This window comes from Pongo pygmaeus, chromosome 2 (assembly GCF_028885625.2).
Source record: "Pongo pygmaeus isolate AG05252 chromosome 2, NHGRI_mPonPyg2-v2.0_pri, whole genome shotgun sequence".
In the NCBI taxonomy this organism is placed as follows: domain Eukaryota; kingdom Metazoa; phylum Chordata; class Mammalia; order Primates; family Hominidae; genus Pongo; species Pongo pygmaeus.
In genome coordinates, this window is record NC_085930.1 from 32,434,549 (window position 1) to 32,460,540 (window position 25,992).

The 25,992-nt window shown below is 37.4% G+C and overlaps 2 protein-coding genes across 3 annotated transcripts in view; one reads left to right on the plus strand and one right to left on the minus strand.

Moving 5' to 3' along the window:
- CMSS1 (cms1 ribosomal small subunit homolog) overlaps positions 1 to 25,992 on the plus strand; it is a 370,501-nt gene that overhangs the window by 73,609 nt on the left and 270,900 nt on the right. The window lies entirely within an intron of this gene.
- The window catches only part of LOC129033868 (filamin A-interacting protein 1-like), a 219,553-nt gene continuing 201,174 nt past the window's right edge, over positions 7,614 to 25,992 (minus strand). The window contains exon 5 of the mRNA XM_063661511.1: positions 7,614 to 7,776. Coding sequence (XP_063517581.1) covers positions 7,614 to 7,776 — 163 coding nt within the window. The remainder of the gene's footprint in view (positions 7,777 to 25,992) is intronic.

Here is a 25,992-nt window from a genome sequence, read left to right on the forward strand (position 1 = left end):
CCCTGGGCTTTGTACTCTGTCTACATGCCCTATGATGTCATGAAAACTAAAATTTAAGTTTATAGAGTTTAACAAAACATTCTCAAAGCAAAAACCAGCTTTGGTGCTTTGCTTTACCTTTCTAGGTTTTCACTTTTATTCAGTCTTTGGCCTTGAATATTCCTAATATTACTTGCCATCTTATGGATGTATTTTTAAAAATACTGTATATATTTTATTTTGCTTTTTAATATGTGTTGGATTTTTTGTTTGTTTGTTTTGTTTTGTTGGTGAGACAATAGGTTAGGGTAGCTAATCCATTTCACCATCAGCAATGGACATTAGAACAATAATAATCTCATACTGAAAATCAGCCTGAAAACTATGTCTAAAAGGAAATATTTCAAATTAAGAAATGGAGTTTTAGCTTAACCCAGTAAAGATTTACATCACAGCATTTCCATTCATTGCTCAGCTTACTAATAAGCCACCAGTGATTTTTCAGTTGCCTGATTGTATAAACGTTGTGTCCAAGATAAGGTCCAATTATTAACAAAACTACACTTTTTAAGTTCTAGTCTTTCTTAGGTCTACGTATTAATAGAAGATTCAGTCGGCTATCTAGAATAGCTATGATTCACTAACACTTAGTTAAATTTATATTAAATATAATATAATAGTTTTTCTGATTTTTCACAGTTGTTACTTCTTAGTTCAGGCAAACACATTAGTCAGAGCCTGATGTAAAGAGGGATGGTCTAAGAGCTTCTGCTATGCTTTTACCGAACCTCTGTGAGAAATAGAATATCACTGGAGTCTCATTCCAGGTGCTTCAAAGGGAAACTGTTCTCATGTGAATGATGCCACTTTGAGAACTGCATCTTGAATTAGGAAGTTTTTCATAGTGCACTAGGCAAGTCTCCAATTTTGTATGAAGAACCATGTAATGTGACGGCTTCACATCTTTGAAGAATTCCCAGGATATGGCAACTTTAAACTATTGGCCTTCACTGAGAACTGCCATGAAAATAGTGCCCTGGCTTCTCCAAGTGGTCTAGAATGTGACTAACCAAAAAATTATACTTTGGCTAGGAAGTATCCGGCTGTAATCATCCAAAAACCTGAACTCCCATTGGCTCAAACAATAGTGAAATATATCACCACACAACAAAAAATCCAGCCTTGCGGCAGGTTCTAGACATAGCATGTTGCCTCTGACTTCCTGGTTCTTGTGGCTTTGATCTCTTCCCTTTCATGGCTTCATTGTCACACTGGTAGCAAGACGACCTCAGTAGTTCCAGGCATCTCATCCAAACCTGCAACACCCAGAGGTGGAGAAGGTACCGTCTCTTCTGGTGTCTCTTTAGGAGCCAGGAAGCCTTTCCCATAACTCTCCCCCAATTCCCTACTCCATCTCACCCACCCTCAGAGGCTTGCCCTTATGCCTTATTGTCTGGAACTGCCAAAGGGAAAGAGAATGACATAACTAGCTTATAAATCAATCAGATTTTATCCTTGATCTAAACATAGGTCAAGTTCATGTCGATCATGTGGGCTCAATGGATTATTCTAAGTTATCTTTTACATAAATTCTAAGCATACTATTGGCCTGTATTTTTCTTCACAAAGAAGATGAGGCCCCTGTTGGTGCTGATCCCCCAAAACAGAGCTGAATTAGAAGTGATCAGGACAGTGACTGGAGGAGGAGTGGCAATGCCTTGCTAAGATGAAAGCACGATGCTCTGTGTGTCTGTTCTCTCAAGTGTCACTGGGAAGAAATCTGGGGATTTTTAGAAGACACCTTTCTGCTTTCAGGTATCTCTATTTCCAGTAACAAAATTGGCATCTAGACTGTTTTGTTTTTTTTTTTTTTTTTTTTTTTGAGGCGGAGTTTCACTCTGTCGCCCAGGCTGGAGTGCAGTGGCGCAATCTCCACTCACTGCAGCCTCCACCTCCCAGGTTCACACCATTCTCCTGTCTCAGTCTCTTGAGTAGCTGGGACTACAGGCGCCTGCCACCACGCCCGGCTAATTTTTTGTATTTTTAGTGGAGACGGGGTTTCACTGTGTTAGCCAGAATGGTCTCGATCTCCTGACCTCGTGATCTGCCTGTCTCGGCCTCCCAAAGTGCTGGGATTACAGGCATGAGCCACCGCGCCCGGCTGGCATCTAGACATTTTTTAATAGGCATTTAGTAACAGTAAAAAATATTATTGTTCATTTTATAGAATTTGAAGTCGTCTCAATCTAAGACTAGATTTTGGTTTTTTAAGGTATGAGGTTTTATGGATCTTTTTGCTATCATGTAGATATCTAAGAATTATGTCATTTGTTTGACAAAAGCAGATAGCTAATTCCTTTAAAGTTAGCTATTTTAAAGTAACTTTCAATTGCTTTAATCTCCAATCATTTATACTCTACAGATAATTTATTTTTCTGTGATGAGCAGAAATAGTTTCATGCTGATTGAGAATGATTTTTGTTTGCCAGCATCCCTTTATCAAATATATAGATACTTAAAAATATCTTTAGGTTTTACTTCCCTCCACCCCAACCCAAGATGTTTTGAAGGTAAAAAATCTGGCTCCCCCTTTGCCAAATCCACAAATATTTCTGTGAGTTGCTCTACGGTTTTCTTCTTTTTGAAGCTGGGTGTCAAGATATTCAGTATTCATTTATTAAGGACCTGCTATGTTAAGTGAGATACATTTTGGAGGAGGAAAGCCAGTTAACATAGAACCAGCATATAATAGGCTTCAGTAAATTTTCTTTCCTCTCTGCTATGATACTCAAAGTTTTTTTGTGATATTGCAGAAAGTAAGACAAATCTCCTGCTTTAAGACAATTACAGCTAGGAGTTGGTTGGGGAGGTATTAATAGAAAAGGATATAGGATGATTAAAAACTAAGTAGATTACATAAGACACATAAATAAAGTACTCTTTCAGTGCTGAGGGAGAAGGGAAAAGGTGTAAGAGAAGGTGGCACTTAGTTCAGGTGAAGATCTGCCCCATTTGTTCATCTGTTGTGGATGCCTAACAGGAGCTAGTCTGGTGCCAGGTCTGGCCAGAGGTGGATTCACTGGCCCCATTAGTTTTGTGTGCTGGTGTGCTATTTTCTTGTTTCCACTTTTAGTTGTCACCTTTTTGTTTTGGGTTTGTTTTTGATACTTTTAAAGTCTGTGTTGCTTATTATTTCTTTTGCTCATGGAAGAAATGTAGGATAATGCTGAATTTACTCTGAATTTAGATCTTAGGGCAATTTGCTTTCTTACAGCAAGGAGGAAAGTGAATACTTTAATTTTTTAAATGTAGGAAGTTTACTATCTTGAAGAAAGACTGTTTCAAATGTTCATTTGAAGATATTTCCTCATAAAAACGATATTATTAATCGGGGAGTTGATTCCTAGACTAGCACAAGGAAGCTTACTCAACCCATAATAAAGCTGAAAACCTCCATTTAGGTAACTGTGATAGTATGGTGATTTTGTAGCACAATAATAGCGTAATTCACAAGGTTTATATGTACTCTTATTATTACAGTATGGAGTAGAGAACAATATTCTTGCAAATGTATAGAGTTCAAGCTATATTTAGGTCAGCTAGCTTTTTGTGGACTAGCTGGGACCCTATGTGTTACACGAAACATGATATTTAATTAACAAATGTGTTCCAGGTTCCCACTTTGGATTCCAGGTGAATACCTCCCTGTCACATCCATGGCAGCCTCAGGCCAACTAACCTGAGGAAAATTAAGTAGCTCTGGAAATACTCTTGCCCTCCAGGTGCCATCCTTCGAACACGGTGTAGGCTGGCTTTTTATATAGAGAGAATGTTCACAAGTCAGGTGTTCATAACTCAGAGAATGCTTATATATATATATTATGTGGCCAGGATGGTTAAACTTAACTATATTTTATTCTTAGCTGTCTCAGGTTCAAGCATGATAGCATGTTCTTTTAGGCAACTTGCAATCACCCGTGTTCACTGCTGGAAAAGCTGAAAACATCCCTCTTTAAAGAATGAATCATAATCCAACTAGCTTTGCAGTTGGTCTCATATATTTAGTGAGCTTTCAGTCAGCAGGACTTTTTTTTTTTTTTTTTTTACTATGTATCCCATAACATATGAATGGTAATATTTGTGGCTTATTCAAGGTACTGTATTTCCTTCCGCTCATGGACAAGAGCTTATTTTTTGGCTGATCTCCTTTTGCAGAAGAGGCCAAGTTCCTGGTGGTGTTTGCTGGATATAGTTCAGGGAACTTAGTTCGTAATAGCATAACTATGAACCCATGGTAATTTTTTTTAACCTATAGATTGGTTTTCGTATACCAAAAGGGGATAATCAGTGCAGATCGAAATAAACATTCATTTCTTATCACTGTACATGTAATACCACACTTCCACATGTTGTCTTCCTTAATCTCCTTCATCTTTGATGGAAAACCTCTTCCTTTTAACTACTCTCCATCAAGTATTCTGTTGACTCAGGACAATACCCTAGCAGCCTGCACCCATAGAACAGGTGCCTCCTTAAAAGACTGGTTAAATGTTGGCTAAACTTTAGCAGTGATTGCTAGAAAAGAAAACAATGTTGATGTTTGGTGAGGGCTGGACAAAGGAACCCATCATCTATGTTTGATCAAGCTCTAAGCTATAAAGATAGTCTTTTTGTAGAGGAGACATGTGGCTCACTGGAGGAGGGAACCATTTGCTTCTGCAGGGAACTGCCACGGTTCATATTATAAAGCATGAGTCATGGATGTCTTTGTTATTACACATCCTTCTTCACATATGTGGAATAAACTTTTAGAAAAAAAAAGGAAGTTAAGGGAAAACAGAAGTGTGAATAACTGCTAATGGTGCTCTCACTGGCTCCATTCCGTCTGCTATTTCATGATACATAAAGGGAGTAGGTCAGAGATTCCTTTCCTGGCAAATAAGTGGCAACATATGTTTGAAACAGTAAATGGAAACTATAGGAGGAAAATGACAGGCATATGCAAAAGGAAGGCAAGGGAAAATTTGTTGCCCTAATGTTAGCCACATAATTGGTATGCTTTTCTAGAGAGAGGCTGTTTCATTTTAAACAGTCTGCATGCCCCATTAGTACAGCATTTCTGTGCGTGAAGTCTATATATTTTCTAGGCTTTGGGGATTTGGGTTTTTTTCATGAATGGTAGTCACCTTAAGCTACTGAGGCTTCATACAGAGTCCTTTGAGAGAAAGGTTCCCAAAAGAGAGCCTAGTCAGGAAATAGGACCCTTTATTAAAGTAGTAAGAACAAAAAGAGAGGAAGTAGTTAACAACAGCTATTTTGATGGGCTAAGAACAAAGGAACAGGCACCAAATTACTATCTTCTGGAGTGCTCTTCATTTAAATTATAATTCTACAATGATAGTGTTGATTCATTTGTTGCCATAGCAACCGAACCTTTGTTCAGTAGAGTTTTGAGATTCTATAAGGTTCCAGAGGACTAGGGTTTAATGGTTTTTGTTCCACAATATATTCGTAAGCAATGTTGCCTACTAATAAATTGAAAGCACAGTGATTTTCTTTGAAAAAATGATTTTCATAACAAATCAGTGTGTACAACGGGTGCTGAAGTCCATTTCCACTCACCTGTCATACATGGCTAATAAATAGAAAATGTGTTTTCAGTCGCAAAATTTAATTATGGCCAATTGGAGAAAAGTGCTAGAGAGAATGATTTGTTTCTCAGAACAAATTTTTTTTCTTTCTTTGCATAGAAATGATTGTGATTAAGAATATTATCAACTTTTGGCCAAGCATGGTGGCTCACACATGTAATCCCAGCATTTTGGGAGGCGGAGGCGGGCAGATCACTTGAGGTCAGAAGTTCGAGACCAGCCTGGCCAACATAGTGAAACCCAATCTCTACTAAAAATATAAAAATTAACCGGGTGTTGTGGTGCAAACCTGTAATCCCAACTACTTGGGAGACTGAGGCAGGAGAATCGCTAGAACCCAGGAGGCCTCTGCGGGAGGAGGTTGCAGGGAGCCAAGACTGCACCATTGCACTGCAGCCTGGGGGACAAGAGCGAGACTTTGTCTCAAAAAAAAAAAAAAAAAAAAAGTTGGCTTACTTGTTGTATACCTTTGACAGTAAATACAGCTCAAAACAAAGCTAAGAAAAACAACTGAAAGTTTCCCATTATGTATCTCAACTAATTTGTGTTCATTTGCCTGACACCAAATTTTGAATTTTCTTTACTAGTTATTTTTTTAGATTTTGAGTAGTCTGTATTCTCTAAGGCTTAATATTATTGCCAAGACAATGGGATGCCTTATGATGGAGTGCTGGGGTATTGTGTATTTGAGGAGAAATCCAGCATACTGAAAGTAGAAAACCAAAATTGTGTTTTTGAGATTTGGGAAGCAATGAGGTTCTGAGCTGGTTAGTTTATTATATTTTTTGTCATACCACTATCTCATATTTTACCTTGACCAGATGGGGATGTCCAGGATGGATGGTGGTGATCATAGAGGGATTCTGTAAGAGAACTCCACTACAGAGAATCCCCTATAGTGTGTCAAAGCTTTCTGCTTAAATATATGTGGTAAAACAAGTGACCATGAATATGTCCAGTGTTCATGGTTAAATGAAGTTTTCCTTGTTTCTCATTACCATGAATAATTGAGAACCAACTCTATTAAGAAAAGATATCCTACCTCCAATTCTGATTCCTCATACTAATGTTTCATTTAATTTTCTCACATTGGTTTTTTTTTTCTCCAGTTAGTCATCAGAATGTATTGATTTTTAAATAGGCTTATCTAAGTTATTAGACTCTCAAGGAAACTTTCAAAAGCAGGCAGGCTTGGTTTAAATGTAGCTTATTTGAGGGTTTAGATATGATACAATATTTTTGTTGCATACTTTGACATTTTTTGAAGGTTATTTGGAAAAAAAGCATGTCTTTATATTGTAGGTAGCATTATTTTTAGAGCTGTATTGTAGGTGTATGGAATGAAAGATTGCAAACAAATTATACTATATGGAATTACACAATGACCAGGGCCTGTGTTTGTCTTGATTCTTTATGCCCAACTTCATCTTTTCCAATCTCTTCCATTATAAATAGAAACCTGGAAAGATCAGCTAAATAAAAATTATATTTTGTGGTGACAAATTTCCATCTGGAATTATGACATGCACCCACTCACACATTAAAAATATATGTGCAAGTCAGGACAAAAAATCAAACACTGCATGTTCTCACTCATAGGTGGGAATTGAACAATGAGAACACATGGACACAGGAAGGGGAACATCACACTCTGGGGACTGTTGTGGGGTGGGGGAAGGGGGGAAGGATAGCATTAGGAGATATACCTAATGCTAAATGACGAGTTAATGGGTGCAGCACACCAGCATGGCACATGTATACATATGTAACTAACCTGCACATTGTGCACATGTACCCTAAAACTTAAAGTATAATAATGAAAAAATAAAAATAAATTAAAAAAATAAAAAATAAAAAATATATGTGCAAGTCAAGCGCGTTGGCTCACGCCTGTTATCCCAGCACTTTGGGAGGCCGAGGCAGGTGGATCACCTGAGGTCAGGGGTTCAAGACTAGCCTAGCCAACATGGTGAAGCTCTGTCTCTACAAAAATACAAAAATTAGCTGGGCACGATGACAGGTGCCTGTAATCCCAGCTACTTGGAATGCTGAGGCAGGAGAATCACTTGAACCCAGGAGGCAGAGGTTGCAGTGAGCCAAGATCATGCCATTGCACTCCAGCCTCAGCAGCAGAGCTAGACTCCATCTAAAAAAAAAAAAAAAAAAAAAAAAAGTACATTTTTCACATCATCCTAGCAGTTTTGTTTTTGCTTTGTTTTAGTAAGGCTTAAACTATTACATGTGAATACCAGAAGAAGGTACAATTGAATGAGGTATATTGCATGAACACTGATTCTGAAGCTCTAATCGAAGTTTAGTTTTATTTCAAGCTACTCTCTTATTAGATACTTATTAATACCAATCAAATTTCCGTTGCTAGTTTCATCACCTGAGAAGGCTGGAACACACATACTGAAAAAAAATGTGGTTATTCCTCCTTATTAGGACCTCAAAGACAGCTACAGTGATTGTGCTTTGATTATATTAGATGGAGATTTTATGTGTGCATTTATTTGGAGACTTAAACTGGGAACCCATTTCTTTTTATCTAAAAATATCTTTTAAAAGAATGTAGTTTCTGATGTTTGTTGATCTTTATTTTGCATCATATAAAGAGTCTGCTCAGTTTTATTTCGAACAGGACAGTTGGTTATAATTTTCAAAAGCAGATTTTTGGTTTCCAATACCAAGTTATTACACTTTATGGGTGTTTTGGTCGTATCTTATTATGATGCATTCCTTTAGCCTTAATGAGCATTACTAATGCACTAGAGTTAAAAATGGAAATCTCATATTTTAAGATCATATTGGAAATTATTCTACTTAATCTTTTTACAAAGTTTTCCATGAATTATATTAATGACACAACTAAGCAAGTTATTGTATATAAAGGATTTAGGTTTTTTGTGAGATCTAAATGGTAGCTGTTGTGATTGCTGTTGTTGCTTTTTTCTAGCAGTTTCCTAACCCCTATTGCGTTCTTCAGCAAAACTATTTCTAGGACAAAGTACTAGGAATCTCACATAAAGTACACTGTTCCTGAAATTGTTATGATGCTTTGGACTCCCACCTCCTTGATTGTGATTCCATTATGGTCCACCTTCAGGGCAACTTCTCTTAATGCACATTAACTCCCAGGGTGATGAACCAGACTCCCTGAGTCTGCATGTTGAATTGCATAACTTCTCTGTGCCACCGTTTTCTCATCTGTAAAATGGGAATGGTGAGAGTACCTTCCTCATAGGGTTGTTATATTTAAATGAGTTACAACCTTTAAGTGCTTAGAGTAGGGCTTACACATAGTAAGTATTCAACTAGTTAGCTGTTAGTACGTTCCTAAAGTGCTAAATACGGTGTTCTGGTTCTACTGGATCTTTGAAACCATATAATTCTGAGGTCAGAACCAACTTGTCAGGATTTTAGGATGAAATAAATATAAATGTATGTGAAAGCTTTTAGAAAAGTTAGTGTGTAACACATATCTAGAACAGTGTTTCACACATAGTAGGTATTCACTAAATATGTATTGGATGAATTAATTTAAAAATTAAAAATATTATGTATAATGGTGATATCATTAGTAAAATTTATGACTACAGGATGGAAGTCAAAACTACTCAACCTTCTTGAGTTTGAGACAGAATATTCAACTCATCTGCATTGATGAGGTGCAAAAAACAAAGATGGTGATAATGAGAATATTAATAACAACTAACACATACCTGGTGCTTCCTGTATGTTAAACACTATTTTTAACCCTTTATATTGATATAAATTAATGCATTTAATCTTTACAGCAGCCCTATAAGGGTTATCCCCATTGAATAGATGAAGAAACTGAGTCTCTAAGAGGTCATAAATAACCAGACTTCAGATGAGATAAAGCGCCTTCAGGGTGGTGTGGCCATAGACAAGATTTCAAACCAAGGAAGTTTGACCCCAGATGCCATACCTTTAGCCCTATGTTATAACTGAGGTGTAATTTCATAAAAGTTATTTGTTCCAACCATTTCTTCACACACTTAATATTCATCAGAACTTCCATAAAGTACCAAATGGGCTGATCATTGTGTAATCTTCCCTCTTCTTTTCCACGCAAGTCTTAAGTGCTGATACTCAAACTGAGCTGCACATTGGAACTACCTGGTGTGAGCTTTCAGCACAGTTGCTGCTTCAGCCTCAGAGATTCTGACCTAATTGATGTGCCCCAGGTATCAGGTTTTTTAAAAGCTTCTCTGGTGATTCTTACATGTAGCCAAGTGTTAGAAGCACTGATCTAAAGGACAATGAAATTGGCCTAGGCCCTAGAGCATGCCTGAGGGGAAGGGGCATGATGGTAGTGGGATCTGGACCCTGGAGAATCCAGGAGTTGAAACTCAAGCCAGTTTGCTTTGCTTCTTGTTGATAATTATGAAGGCAGCAGGGAATAATGGGTGGAAATACTGGATAACATTTGGTGTGGAATTTACCAAAGGATTAAACTGTATACAACATTCTTTTAACTTGTTATTTAATACAAATCAAGTAAGCTTTAGTATTGCTTTAAGGATTGGGTCTTAGATGGTCATTACAAATCTTCAGGAAAGTGTTGTTTAGAAAAACAAGATGGCTACACGTTGAAATAGGATAGTGCCTTCCTTTAGAGATGCCAACTTAATTGCTCCAATAAGAAGAGTTGTCTCCCTTTACTAAACTGTTTAGGAAAACTGATATTTATTTCTAATGTTTATGGTTTATTGTCTCAGAAGATTAATGCCAAATCCTCAAAAATGTAGTGACAAGCGATGACTCATTTTAGCTCATGTCAAAACAATGCGCTTTTGTAATTTTCCTGTCCCTGGAGAAGCTATTAAACACTAAACAAAATGCCTCAGAATGAAACTGATTGAGTGTTTCAAATTATGTACTTTTGCTTGGCTATTAGCCAGATGTTTGTCGGGAAAGCTCACTGTACATCAAGGCCTGTGATTTGTGCTGACAATAATATTACACAGTTTACGCTGCTTAAATATCAGCGATGTGTGTTCTAAAGCTAAATAGTCAAAGTTCAGTCTCTTTGCATAATCAAGTTGTGTAACTCTACTCTCAGCCAAGTGATTTTTCCTTTGTTAACTCTGGACGGGATGTAACTAATGGGTAAGGTATTTTTCTCTGCATTATCTTGTTGATAAACAGCACAGATTCCAGCTAGCTTAGGAAGAGTCTCACACACACACATACACACACATTTTTAAGATTTATACATTTGATTTTTTTTGTGAGTGGTACCACCTGTCTTGTCCCTAGTAGAGCTCAGCATAATGTTTTGTGTGTAGTAGGTACACAAAATATGTGTTGCTGATAATGATGCCAATAAACAAAACAAAACACAAAGTGTTTTGTCATTAATTTCCTATAATCTGTCTGCCAGTAATATATGAGGTCTTACAAGAATCAGTGTTAAGCCAACTATGTTTTATTTTTTAGGGACAAAATATTTAAATGATTGGCTTGCTTTCACTGACCTCCTAAGTAATAGAAATATTTATGATGTTATATTAGACATTTGTAGAAGACAATAAAATTAGTGTAACTGACTCTTAGTATTCGAGACATTCTTAGTACCATGTGACATTTTTTTTGAGTAGGAATTTGGGGGCATAGTCTCTTGACAACCAAAAGTATGAGGTTACTCATAACAGTTTCTATTACACCCAGCACCTGGGAAAGAGTCAGTGCTGAATAGATACCTGTTGAATTGAACAGATATTCAACTCATTCTCATTTGCTCATGTTTTACAAGAAGCAGTTTCTCAGATGCATTTCCATGGGAGGACATGAAAAAAGGTAGTGAAAATGAAATACCTTCTGATTCTATGGCATGGTAATAGGAAGTTATCTTGATATATAAGGGTATCTAGCTGTCAGCTCATTCTAAGAAAATGGTGTGAAGGGTAGTAATTCAAACTATATCTGAAAACTATAGTTTTGATCCAGGGAAGAAACCTTGGATTATAGTCCATTGTTACCAGTAGACACTGGACAACCAAAAAGATTAACAAGTCAACAAAATGCTTGTCAGGAAGAGATTCACACTAAATCAATAGCGTGATCTTATTTTTTATTAAAAATCGGGCATATCCATGTTATGCTTTCTACTATTCTAGTTGCCTGTCATGGAAAATGTTTAACAGAATTTGGAGGTTACACAGACAGAATGGTAATGGGGTAACTTCCATGTGAAGATAGTCTGAAATTTAGATGATAAATTGATAGATTAAGGAGGAAAAAAAATCTATGAAAGTGAATTATTTAAAGCAACTAAAATCTATAAAATCATAAGCAGTGTGGCAGGACAAATACTCCTGTTTACCTAAACCTAGAACTGTTAGAATCGGAGGTTTCATGATTAAGGATATAAACAAATGGTCAAACTTCTGAGTTTAATTCGTTTCCTGCCCATTTATAGTTCTGTGTCCCTAGGTACCTTATTTATCATCTCAGGCCTCAGTTTCTTCATCTGCAAAATGCTGCTTATACTAGTACCTCTCTCATAGGGTTGTTATGAGGATTAAAGTTTAAGAGAGAAGCACTTAAAACAGTAGCTGGCACATCGTAAGTCTGTGTGTATTCATACATATGTGTATATGTATACACATATGCATGTCTTTTTTTGAGACAGAGTCTCACTGTGTCGCCCATGCTGGAGTGCAGTGGCGTGATCTCAGCTCACTGCAACCTCCGCCTCCCGGGTTCAAGCAATTCTCCTGCCTCAGCCTCCTTAGTAGCTGGGATTACAGGCGCCTGCCGCCACACCCAGCTAATTTTTGTATTTTTAGTAGAGACGGGGTTTCACCATGTTGGTCAGGCTGGTCTCGAACCCCTGACCTCGTGATCCACCCTCTTCGGCCTCCCAAAGTGCTGGGATTACAGACGTGAGCCACCATGCCTGGCCACATATGCATGTTTTAAAGAATTGTCCATATTGGTTAGGTGGACCAAAAAAAAAGTAGGTTTAGAAGAATTTTGATAGATTTATGGATGATTCCAAAAATTGGCTATTAGGAGTAATTCATTTTTTAAGCTTGCATCTTAACAGGACCCTACATAACATCCTTGTAGCCACCATGAGAAACTGGAACCCTGGGCTGGTTGGATCAGTGACATGGCCCCCAAAAAAGTGTGTTTCTTTTTTTACTAAGATGCTTCATATAGAAAACTACACAATGCTCTTTTCTTATTTCTGAGGCGGAAATAATAAGAGCTATCGTCCCCTGCTGCTTCATTTAATGGTACTAATTTGTCCTAAATAAAAAACTCTTCATTTGGTAATAGAAAAGTATGGCTTCAAGTAATAGAAGCAAGCCCAAGCTAATTGAGTTAAGTAAGATCTCTGGCCAGGAAGAGTAACTGTTGAGATATGCATCTTGTTTTTCTAAGCAAATGCTCCTATTTCAAAATCTGATTGGACCTTAAAATCTGCTTACCTGGTTTAAGCTGCCCAATTTTCAGACAAGCATTTTACATTTCTGGCAATAGTGAATGTGATGAATGTTTTTATTATTATTGCTCTTAATGATAAGTGTATGGTTTTCATTACAATAAACAAAGGTCTATAAGGGCCATAGGCCAGATTGTTTCACCATTAGAATGTGCTTATTTTATTTTCATCATTTGCTAGTATTTTTGTTCCTAATCTTGGAAGGTCTTTCAGTAGGGAGAGAAAACATTGCTTTCCAATCAAGTATTTGTAACCATTTTCAGTAGTAGAATCTGCCTGGTAAAAATTTATTTGGTTTCTATGAAGGCAGTGTTTTCAGCACTAGCATTTTTGAATTATCAAATTAAAATAGAGCTTTTTAAAAATATATTTACTATGCTCCTTTAGAATAGGATATTCCATTAAAATGAGGTCAAAGAGCCTTCCAAATATTAATTCTTGTTATTTTGACATCTTTTTATTTCAAACATAGTAAGCCTTGAGATTTCCGTACTTTTCTCTCTTTTTTTGTTTTTTTGTTTTTTGTTTGTTTGTTTTTACTTTTCTTTATGGCTGCTTATTGCCTTCCAGTCAATTGTAGATTCATGCTAATTTTACCCCCTTATCATTGTAGCAACTACCTCCTTCTTGCCTCCCACACCCACTTCTCTTCTGTGAGACTTCGTTCTATCCATCCTCTTTTGCTCTAGAATCTTCAATCTCAGTTGGCTTTTCCCCCTAATTTCACTGTTTCTACAAGTGACCAGCCTCTCTCTTTCCTTCCAGTCCTTGGCAAACCTCTTGAAGGAGTATTACTACACTCTTTACGTCTACATCCTCACAACCCTCTTTGGGTCCTTGAAGTCTGGTTTCAGTGTCTACCATTCTGAAGAAATTGTTCTCTCAGAGGTCATTGGTGGCATCCTCAGATCCAAAAGCCTTCACTCTGACTTCATCCTCTGCCACTGCTCCATGCCGGTTAACGTAGTTGACTGCCTGGTGACTCCCTGAAATTCTCCTTTTGGCTTCTAAGACACTGGTCTTTCCAAGTTCTCTTTCTGTTTCATAGGCTGCTTCTTGTCTAGGAAGATAGCTTATCCCACTTTGAATGTAGGCATTTGCCAGGACAGGCCAACTCTTTACTTTCCACACTATTTCTCCACTGGGACTCTCATCTACTACTGTTTCAACTTCGCTTCTGTGCTGAAACTCCCAAATTTTTACCTTCAGCCACTGCTGGCCTGAGTTCCATCTAGTCCCATGTGTGCACTTACTCCTAGATATCTCACCAGTTCCTCAAGCACAGGATTCCAGAGCCAAACTCTCTTGTCCTCTACCAGTCTTCTAATTGCTCTTACTAGGACTAATCTTCTTGTCATCAGGGCCCACAGCAATTGCTGGTCTAGTCTTTGTATGTCTTGCATCTTTAGAACATATAACATACTCCATTTTACATCTTATAGCATAATCATTATTTCTTCATTTTTCTCATTTATTGAGGTATAATTTATTTTTACTAAATGTGCACAAATATTAAGCGTACAGATTGATACACTTTTACATATGTGTGTACCTATATAGTCTCTATCCAGATCAAGTTATAGAATATTTCCAACTCTGCCACTAGCCTCCTTTGTGCCATGTTCCAGTTGATATCCGCTTTCTTACTGAGAGGTTGCCACCATTTGATGTCTATTACTGTAGATTAATTCTGTCTGTTTTGGACTGCGTGCATGTGGACTCTCATATTAATGGAAATGCAACTTCATATAAATGGAATTTACATTGCCATCAGAAATGTATGCAAACTCTAGTTGCTTCACTTCTTTAACATTTGGTAATATCTTTTTAATTTAGCCTTTCTGGCCAGGTGCAGTGGCTCAAGCTTGTAGTCCCAGCACTTTGGGAGGCCGAGGCAGGCAGATCACTTGAACTTAGAAGTTCAAGGCCAGCCTAGACAACATGGAGAAACCCTGTCTCTACAAAAAATACAAACATTAGCTGGGCATGTTGGTGCATGCCTGTGGTCCCAGCTACCTGGGGGGCTGAGATGGGAGGATCACTTGAGCCCAGGAGGCAGTGGTTGCAGTGAGCAGAGATCGCACCACTGTACTCCATCCAGCCTGGGTGACAGGGCCAAGACCTTGTCTCTAAATAAATAAATAAATATTAGCCTTTCTGGTAGGGCTGTAGTACTCCCTCGTTGTAAATTTAATTTGTATTTCCCTGATGATTTATAATGTTGAAACTCCCTTTCACATGCTTATTTGCATATTCTCTTTAAAGCCCCTTCAAGTCTTTTTCTTTTATATTGGGTTGTCAGTCTTATTTTTTATTAAATTATTGGTTTGTAGGAGTTCTTCATGTATTCTGTATGTGAGTCTTTTGTTGGTTATACATAAGCAAATATCTTCTCCCAATCTGTAACTTGCCTTTTCATCCTGTGGTTGTATTTTGATTAACATAACTCATTTACTTCAATAAAGTCTTAATTTTTTAACCTTTTATGATTGGTGATTTTGTGTTCTTTTCAAGAAATTTTTAACTTCTTCAAGGTCATGAAGATAAAACTGAAACACAGAAAGGTTAAGTGATTTGCACTAAGACTGTGGCAGACTGAGTTGTCCTCAAAACGTTAATTGTCCCCCTCTTCCTGGGTATATGGCTGCCCAACCAGACATTTCTAGCTTTTCCAGTACTGAGAAGTGGCTATGTGAGTTTGGATTGGATCAGTGAAATATAAGTAGAAGAGATGGTCATCCCTAACTTGAAAGCAAGACACTTTTCATGTATTTTGCCATTTTCCCTACCCATCCCCTAACTCCCTACCATGCCCTATAACAGAGATATGGTAGAGTTTCAGTATTGATCATGTGGATGAAGACAACTCTGAATGGTCTCATGGAGCAGAACGACTTAAGTTTATTTAAATAATATTTAAGGTTATTTAAATAATGTTTAGATAATTTAAAACTTGTTTGAATAATTAGAGTATATTTAAACCTAAATAAACATATTTTGGGGACTCTTACTGTTATTTCGACTTCAACAAATACACCGAGTTGGTTAGCATATAGTGGAAGCAGCCCTTCAACTCAGATCTTCAGCTTCTTGTACTCTTAATACTTTGTCACATTATCATAGTGCTGATGGAATGGTGTGGAATAGTTATCTTAACTATCTATTACCCTTTTAATTTTCTTTTTTATTTTTTTTGAGACGGAGTCTCACTCCGTCGCCCAGGCTGGAGTGCAGTGGCACAATCTCAGCTCACTGCAAGCTCCGCCTCCCGGGTTCATGCCATTCTCCTGCCTCAGCCTCCCCAATAGCTGGGACTACAGGTGCCCACCACCACGCCCAACTAACTTTTTGTATTTTTAGTAGAGACGGGGTTTCACCGTGTTAGCCAGGATGATCTCGATCTCCTGACCTCATGATCCGCCCGCCTCTGCCTCCCAAAGTGCTGGGATTACAGATGTGAGCCACCGCACCTGGCGTACCCCTTTATTTTGACATCTGCAGCTCTTTGTTTGCTGAACCTAACATTGCACCCATAGCTTCCACAGTTTTTTCACGTTATGTGTGCTTAAGCCAAACCATATTCCTTGCTTTTTCCTGAATTTGATTGCTCTTTTTGCCCTAATCCCCTTCCCTTATGCTATTAAGTCCACCTATAATGATTTTTGTTTTCCCTTCTCTTTTTCTCCTTGTCTGAACTATGTCTGTCTTTTAATGTGCAACGCTAATGCTATCTTGATCCATTAGGGGATCAAGCCATTCCTGATCCCCTAATCAGTGACCACCTCTTTTTCCACCACCTGAATGCTTTTCTCCTCCTGAGGGCAAGGGCCATATGTGTGATCCAGTGCCTGGCACATGGAAGGAACTCAGTAAACATTAAATGAACTAGATGATAAATAAATTTTTCAGGTACTGAAACTGTGTATTGAATATTTGTAAATATTGATCTGGTCATGCAATGAGTAGGGCCAAGGATTTTTAAACTGTCCAGTTGTTTTTGTGTCTTCTCTGTCGGTGAAGTTCTGACTCGGCAGTTCTGAATCAGCAGAATTTCTGTGCTATATCACTTTCATCTTCCATAACATAGCCCATGCAGCTGGGTATGTCAGTACAAATTGCTGACATAGTATGTCCATTACCTAATTTGACCTTTTAGCAAATAAGACCTTTCTATTATAAAGTGAGAAGAGGTGTATGTGGAAAAAGAGAGCTATTTTCTATTCAAGGCAGATGATTTGACTTAGACAACTATGTGACAACTGGCTTCACTCATGTTCTCTTGGCATCTTAAAAGAACATTTGAACCATATTTGAAATACCATTATGTTCCTATCTGCAAGTTCCACTGTTAGAGATTCTCATTCAGTATGTTTGGGGTTGGGCCCAGGAATCTATACTTTTAAGTGTCTCCTCAGGCAATAATGATGATCACTTAGGTTTGGGAACCACTGGCAGAGAAGTGTTAAGAGCTCAGATATGAGAGTCCTTGAGGCCTAATTCTCCTCTCCAGTTACTAGCAGTGTGATCTTGGGAAAGTTACTGTCTTTGAGCTTCTTCAGGATGATTATCTGAATATTATGTGGACAATAATATTACCTCCTTTAAAAGGTTGTTAGGAGGATTAAATGAGATAATCTACTGTTCTTAGCACAGTGTTCGACAGTAGATATTTAATTAAATGTAATTGTTATTATCACCAATTATCAAGTTATTTACAAGAGACCTTTCTTTGTATTTTTTGTATAGAATATACAAAATAGAATCTACCATCTACAAAAAAAAAATTCCTATCGTGTGTGTGTGTGTGTGTGTGTGTGTGTGTGTGTTCTTTCTTTTAATGGGAATCTTAATTAGCTTCAGGGATTTAGTTAAAATTCTATGTGAGATTACTCTGACCCCATTTATTCTTTGTGAATAATTTACCAGTTAACAACTCTACACTTAAAAAAATTATTGGAGAACCTTTGTGTGTGCGTGTGTGTGTGCACAGGCCATCAAAGGAATGCTTACATGAAAAATGTGAGAACCAAATGTTCTAGTGCAGCATTTCTTGAACAAGTAGATGGCTAATTTAGGAGCTTCAAGTTGAGGCTATGGGTGAAAGACATGCAGGGAGACATCTATTTCAAGTTCTGGCCTCTTCTCATAAAATTAATTTTCTGTCTGATCTAATACCAAACAGAAAATGGAGCAGAGGTACTGTGAACTAGTGTTTGGTGGTGCTGCCTGCAAAATAAATTGAATTTTGATTGTGTGTATACACTGTACCATGTGCTTGTGTATGTTTCATATATATCCATGGAGGAATGATGTGGAAGCCTTGGGTCAGGTGAGGGGGTCTGGGGTGTGGGTGGAGTCATGGTATCAAAAGGATTTAGAGCCACCCCTTGTACAGTAGTTACTTGTTAACAAATTTGTGAATAATGAAAAGTCAAATTTTCCTGCAGACATAATCATTCATGGCAAGGGCAAGATTTCTTTTAGGTGAAGCAGAAACTCTCTAGGGTAAGAGAATGAGTAGATTTACTTGAAAAATCTTCTTTGCATAAAGAAATAATAATACTGCTAATAATAGGGTATCAAGTGTGTCATGTTTTTCATCTGTATAGATTAAAAAGTCCATCACACTGCTAATTTTAGTTAACTCATAATAACTTAAAGTTGCTATGAGTTCTAGTTAATTTAGATAACCTCAGTGTATATTTTGCCACATTTTTATTCCATTTCCATTCAACTGCCTATTGAATTCTCAAATTGCATGGAGAGTAGGTGATGAGAGTCATAGTCTGCAACCCCTTTCCTGTTCTTTCACTTGAGTGAACCCTTCATATTCAGAGTTCATTTATCATTGTCAACAAGAGCTGTTGTCATCTGACCAAAATGAGTAAGAAATTTCAGTTCTCGGGGCAAAATGCATATTCAGAGCTGAAATTTTGTTTAAGAATAAGGCTGATTAGTTAACAGTGAAGGGCTTCAGTGTGGGGTCAGCTCACCCTCATTGCACTTTCAAGTACAATATTAGGTATTCTTAGATGTCCAGAACCTGTGAAATTCTTAAGAGTTGGTTTATATGTAATTTCTATTCTTTGACTTATAAGAACTTAAATCTTGTCTAAAAACCTGTATGGATTTCAAAGGCTTAGAGAGGATTAAAAGGCTATAAAAATTTAAATAACTTCATCCAGTGAGTATGTTTACCTAAATGTGTCATCTAACTTCTCAGTTTTCTGGTTAGAAAACCGGTTTGGGACACACTGACTCACACTGTCGACTGATAGAATGCAAACACATGCAGAATTCTCCTGGCAAGACTAGTGTAACAAAAACAGGGTTCTGTGAGCTTTTAGAGGTGAAATGTTTCATTTCTTTAATAAATCTTCCTATCACTGAGAGCTTTTAAAGTAAACAAACACATGTCTTCACAGTTGTTAGGTGCTGGATGAAGTGGCAGATGCATATTGTTATATCCAGTACCCCTCGCCACTTTCCAAGGAAACAATTTTTGTAGGTAACCTGGGGAGTATTATGTTTTAGCCCTTAGACTGACAAAAAGTAATACACTATAATTCTAACTATTATCTCCATATGTAAATAAACATTTTATGGGGTTTATATTTTCCCTTTGACCTATAAATCTCAAATTCTTTGCCCAAATAGTTACCCATACTCTTCTCAGAACCCTCATGCAAGAAAGTAGATAACTAGAATATTTATGCCCATTTTATGGATGGAAACATCAACACATAACTAGTGTTATTTTTTTTAATGTTGCCCAAGAAACTTGGGCCCAAACTCAAACAATGGCCAAAGGCAGTTATATTCTCTAAGTAAGGTTAGCTGAGCAACTCTTTTCAAGGATGAAGAGATGGAGACTGGACTGTCTTCTTGGCAGAGCTCAGATTACAGTTAAAATAAATAGATGCTCCTGTTTCTTTCTCTTTTCCAGTTGGTTATATCTCATTGCCGTTTGTTCATTCACATGTTGCTGTAATTAGCCAATTTTAGGCTAGGCAAAGGGATTAGGTAGCGCATTACACACCCACATCTCCCTTTCTGGGATTTAGGATGAAATGAGATGTATTTTTCCATTTGCTTCAGCCAAATGGAAATGTATTTCTTCAATCCTGTTTGGCTGTAAAGTAAGTTTTTATCAGGAGGTTGTACAATAATGGATAATGTGAAATCCATTTCTCTTGGGTGTTTTGCCCATAATAGTTTTCTGGTTGTTGTTTTTGTTATTATATATTATATAATATCTTATATGTGTTATTAAAATAATAATTATTATTGTTAAGTTGTTTCCAAATTTGACTCTAGACACACTTAACACAAGGCCTGTATACACTCTAAGTTCTCTAACAAATTGCCAGTAGTGGGTTGAGATTTTTCTGCATGACGAACGTCTCATGATCTCAGGATAAAGGGGAAATCCAAGGTTGTGGCATACAGGGTCTGTATGCCCTGGCTCTAACATACTCATCCTCAACAGAGGCTTAACTCCATAAATTTATCTTTTTAATGTACCTGTGAGTGCATTTCTCTGCCTGCTAAGTCTACTTAGCCTTGAAGCTAATTGCTGCCTGCTGGGAAACCTTCACGTTCCCTCCATGCAGAGCTAATCCATCTTTCTAATCAGATCCTTGAGTACTCTTGTACATGCCTCTGTTACAGCTCACAATTAATTACCTCATTCTGCTTATGTTTCCACCTGGGCCTCAAAGACAGGATCCATGTCTTCTTCATTATTTTTTTTTCCTAGTTCCTAGTTCCAAGCATAGTGTTAAGTTAAATGAAAGAATGGATAATAAATATCCCCATTTTCTGTCTTTTCATATATAACCAAAATATTTGTTCTCTTTTTTTTCCAGCAAATAATCATTTGCTTTCAGTTCCAAATCTTTATTCTTTGCTTCCTAATAACATTAAAAGTTTTAATTTTTAAAGTGTTAAGAACACAGCGAAACTTTATCTCATGAGAAATCTACGTTATCATCAATAGTTTTATATTTATCTTGTTGGTCATTTAAATCAATCAAGTTATACATCCATGCTGACCTTTTTGGTTTTATTCGCCATAAAAAGGAATGAAGTGTACTGATACATGTTACAACATGTCTGAACCCTGAAAACATTATTTTAAGTGAAGGAAAACGGACAAATAGCTACGTCTTGCATGATTCCATTTATGTGAAATGCCCAGAATAGGCAAAACCATAGAGGCAGGAAGGAGATCAGTGGTTTCTAGCGGCTGTAGTGTCACCGCTTAATGGGCACAGGGCCGCTGCTTCTTTTTTCTTTTTTTCTTTTGAGACAGGGTCTTGCTTTGTTTCCCGGGCTGGAGTATAATGGTGTGATCTCGGCTTACTGCAGCCTTGACCTCCCTGGAATCAGGTGACCCTCCTACCTCAGCCGCCCAAGTAGCTGGGACTGCAGGTGCATGCCAGCACACCCAGCTAAATTATGTATTTTTTGTAGAGATGAGGTTTTGCCGTGTTGCCCAGGCTGGTCTCAAACTCCTAGGCTCAAGCAGTCCACCTGCCTCAGCCTCCCAAAGTGCTGGCATTACAGGCATGAGCCACCGCACCTGGCCCACAGAGCTTCTTTTCAATTGGCAAGTAGTATTCCATTACATGGATATACCACAGTTTTGTTTATCCATGCCTCAGTTGATGGACATTTGGGTTGTTTTCACTTCTTGACTATCATGAATAATGCTGCTGTGAATATTTGTGTACAGATTTTTGTGGACATGTGTTTTCATCTTCTTAGCTATATACCTAAGAGTAGAATTGCTGAGTTGTATGGTAACTGCAATGGACTGAATATTTGTGTCCCCCCAAACTCTTAGGTTGAAATCATAACTCCCAATGTGATGGTATTAGGAAGTGGAGCCTTTGGGAGATAATTAGGTTTTGAGGTTAGAGGGGCATTCATGAATGGAATTAGTGACCCTCATAAGAACTTTCTCACCCACTTTCCACCATGTGAGGAAACAAGGAGAAGACAGCAGTCTACAACCCAGAAGAGGGCCCTTACCGGAATACTGCTAGCACCCTTATCTCTGACTTCCACCTTCCAGAACTGTGAGAAATAAATTTCTGTTGTTTACAAGCCACCCAGTCTCTGGTATTTTGTCATCATAGCCCCAGCTGACTAAGGCAATAATTCTACACTTAACTTTTTGAGGAACTGCCAGACTATTTTCCAATGCACCATTTTACATTACTACACAGCAGCATATGAGGGTTCTGGTTTCACATCCTTGTCAATACTTGTTATTATCTTTTTGATTAAAGTTATCCTAGTGGATATGAAGTGGTATCTCTCTGTTACCAGTGATTAACCTATTTCTAAAGGAAAATACAAAGTAAGAGGCGTTTGAAGTTACTGAGAGTCAATTAACCAAAGAATGTTTAATAGGAAATAAAAAGAATACAATCTAAAGCTCATAAGGTGGCCTGGCTAAATGAATTGCATCTATAAAATTGAATAATATGCAACCACTTAAAAAAAGAATAGGAAAAGTACTGTATGATCTTCATGAATTGCTGATATATGCTTGTAATAATCTTTTTAAAGATAAATACAAGAAACTATTCATGGTGGATTATCTTTGAGGAGTAGGAAGTGAGAGCAGGGCTATGTGCGTGACCCTGAAGCATATATGCAAGATATAGTGTGAAAAAGCTGTGAGTTGGAAATTACTTATTTTTAAGAAAAGAAATAACATAGAAAACACACGTTCAGTCTCATGAATCTTGCTAATGCGTTTCTTCTGAAACATCTTCTGAAGCTACAAGTTACCTGTTTGTCAGGCATCTTGGATATTTCAGAGTGTTATTGAGAAATTCATGGAAATAAATGGAGTGTGTATGTATGATAAGTAGGGAGGAAATATAAAGAAGTGAGGATTGGCAAGTAGAAATTGAGTTAAATAGGAAACTGATATAGAATTCTCGAACACTCCAAACTAACTGAATTTAAATTAGAGAGGGAATTTGGCAAAGTGAGCCTTGGATCCCACTATTTTCAACAAATCAGACTTTTCAGGACCATGTAGGGCCAGTACTAAGTGTTGTGAGCTGTTGCCAAATATGTCATGTGGTGAGAAAGGTAAGCCAGGATCCTGGATTTGGACTCTAAGACTTGATATAGGATATATGAAGGAGGAAGCCTCAGACATTTCAGAGAATGAGCAATGGAAGTTTTTTTATTTTTGGAAGACCAGTGATGCTAGGCCATGAGAACCTGAATTTGATAGGGAAAAGGAAATATACTGAAATTATATTGACAAGGTGAAAATACTCTTTCAATAAAATGTTATAATCTTTAAGTGTGTTTTTGATATGTTAGATTTTTTTTTCCAGAAGCAACACATCTCTAAACAAAGCCCAAGTCAGTGGGAAAGTCTGATTCATGTCATTAACATTCACTTTATACTCTTTAAAACATCATATCATGTTTAAATTGAGGTCAGATTCAAGACTAGTCTCAGGTAAAGTTATAAAGTAAGAAATTGGCTCTCTTCTTCATTGTTAGTAATGGTATAAATATCTTTTACAGAAGGCAGTTTAGCTATAGGTTTTATAACTTAAATAGGTTCATAACTTTTGACTTAGCAATTTCACATATAAGAATTCTAAAACAATAATCAGAAAGGCATAAAAATTCATTGGAATATGAGGCCATTCAGGATAGAGTTCTTTATACTAGTGACAAAGGAGGAATATAAATGCCCACAACAGAGAATTTGCTAAATAAATTGTGATGCACCTGTGTGATACAGTAGTATTCATCTACTTTAATTGTGATGTACAGTAGTTGGTGATTTGGGAAAATGGTCATGATGTTTTTGTTAGTGAAAAAATATTGGATATAAAAACTGCAAAGTATGAATTGAATGAGTTGTTTTTAATGATTATTTAGTTAATGTCTCTGATGTGTTTAATCTTAAAATGCCCTTTTAGGATCATTTTTTTTCTTCTAGCTCCATGATAAGGGCACCATATGCTCTTATTTCTGCCTTCTTGGGGATAGTCCCAAAGCTCTTAAGCTCATTCTGCTTTCCTCATCAAAATGGGCTTGTCTTATATCCCATTCTCCCATGACCATGCTAACCGAAGGGAATGAATCCAGAAGCTAATTCATAATGAGAGATTAATGGAAAATAATAGATTAAAATGTAGCCAACTTTTCCTATATTTCATTCACTCATTCAAAAAAAAATATTTATTTTACCTCTCCCATGTTCTTGGTCCTGTGGAAGGGGCTGTGTAACAAAATATATCAAAAGTAAGCCCACTTCCCTTAGAGTGGGAATATTTGATTTTTCACAATAACTTTAGACAGGAAGATGCAATTAGTGTGAGGATTTTTGACAGTGGCAAACCAGAGAAGCATTGGAGTCTTTGGATGTACTTAAAAACCCTCACTTTGGTTCAGTCTTGATTTCGCATATTTGGAAGGCTACATTTTTCATAATACCACCAAACTAACATTTCTGTTTCTCTAATAGAGTGATTTACCAAAAAGAAGAAATGGGTCTTAATGGTTTAAAAAAAAAAAAAAAGTTCACAGAGCACTGTCTTGCCCAGCTCAGTGTTATACAGTGTTAGATCATTAGGACGTTCAGTAATTCTCCTACACTAAAGGAAATAGGATACAACCATGCCTTGAGTATAAGCCCTCATTTGTGCCTCCTCTGTATCCTTTGTTGTCATTAGCCTGCAACTTTGCATTGCACTTATTGATGTTGTGTCTGTCTCCCCTATACTAAACAATATGCCACTTGAAAGCTCTTATTAATTGTCACATTATTAGAACCCAGTATAGGGTCTACATAAATGCTTTCTTGGCAACTCAAAAAAATACCTATTGGTATCATGCAGAGTACATAAGTAAACTACTTTGAAGAAAGGCAAATCTGAAGAAAGATACGTGTAATGGTTAATTTTATGTGTCAGCTTGACTGGGCCATGGGATGTCTGAATAGCTGGTTAAACATTATTTTGAGGTGTATCTGTGAGAGTGTTTCCAAAGAGGTTAGCATTTTAGTTGGTAGACTGCCTTCCCCAGTGTGAGTAGACATCTTGCAATCTGTTGAGAGCCAGAATGGAACAGAAAGCTGAAGGGAGGTTGAATTAACTGCCTGGGTTAATTGCACTGGGACATCAATCTTCTGTCCTTGCCACTCCTGATTCTTAGGGCTTTAGATTGGGAATAGAATCTACACCATTGATTTTCTAGCTTTCAGGTCTTTGGGCTACACGACTGGCTTTCTTGGGTCTTCAGTTTAAAGACAGCAGCTCATGCAACTGCCCAGCCTTCAGGATCATGTGAGCCAATACTTTATAATAACGGTTTATACACACACACACACACACACACACACACACACACACACACACACACACACATTCTGTTTCTCTGGAGGACCCTGACAAATACAGTGCTAATAGTCACTGAGTGCTTTTTATGTGCTAGACACCTTACTTAGCACTTGCTGTGCATTATATAATTAGTAATCACAAGAACCTATGAGATCTCTATCATTTTTTAAACAGATGGTGAATCGGAGACTTAACAAGATTAAATGCTTTGCCCAAGGTCAAATAGCCAGTAGGATCAGATGAGAGGATGGGACCATGCTTCATGGTCCATGCTCCATGTTTGTTGTTCTAACTCGAGTCTATGCTTTTAACTCTGATACCCTATGCTCTTCCATAAGGCCTTTCTGTGCAGTGATACTCACTCATCACTTGTGCCAGCCATCATCTTCATGGCTGGCCAAAGCTGTCTGGCTTCATCTTCTCATCTGAAGAATTAATATACTTGCCAGGAAAGTTTACCTATGAGTTGCAAATTCAGGATACAGTTTAATTC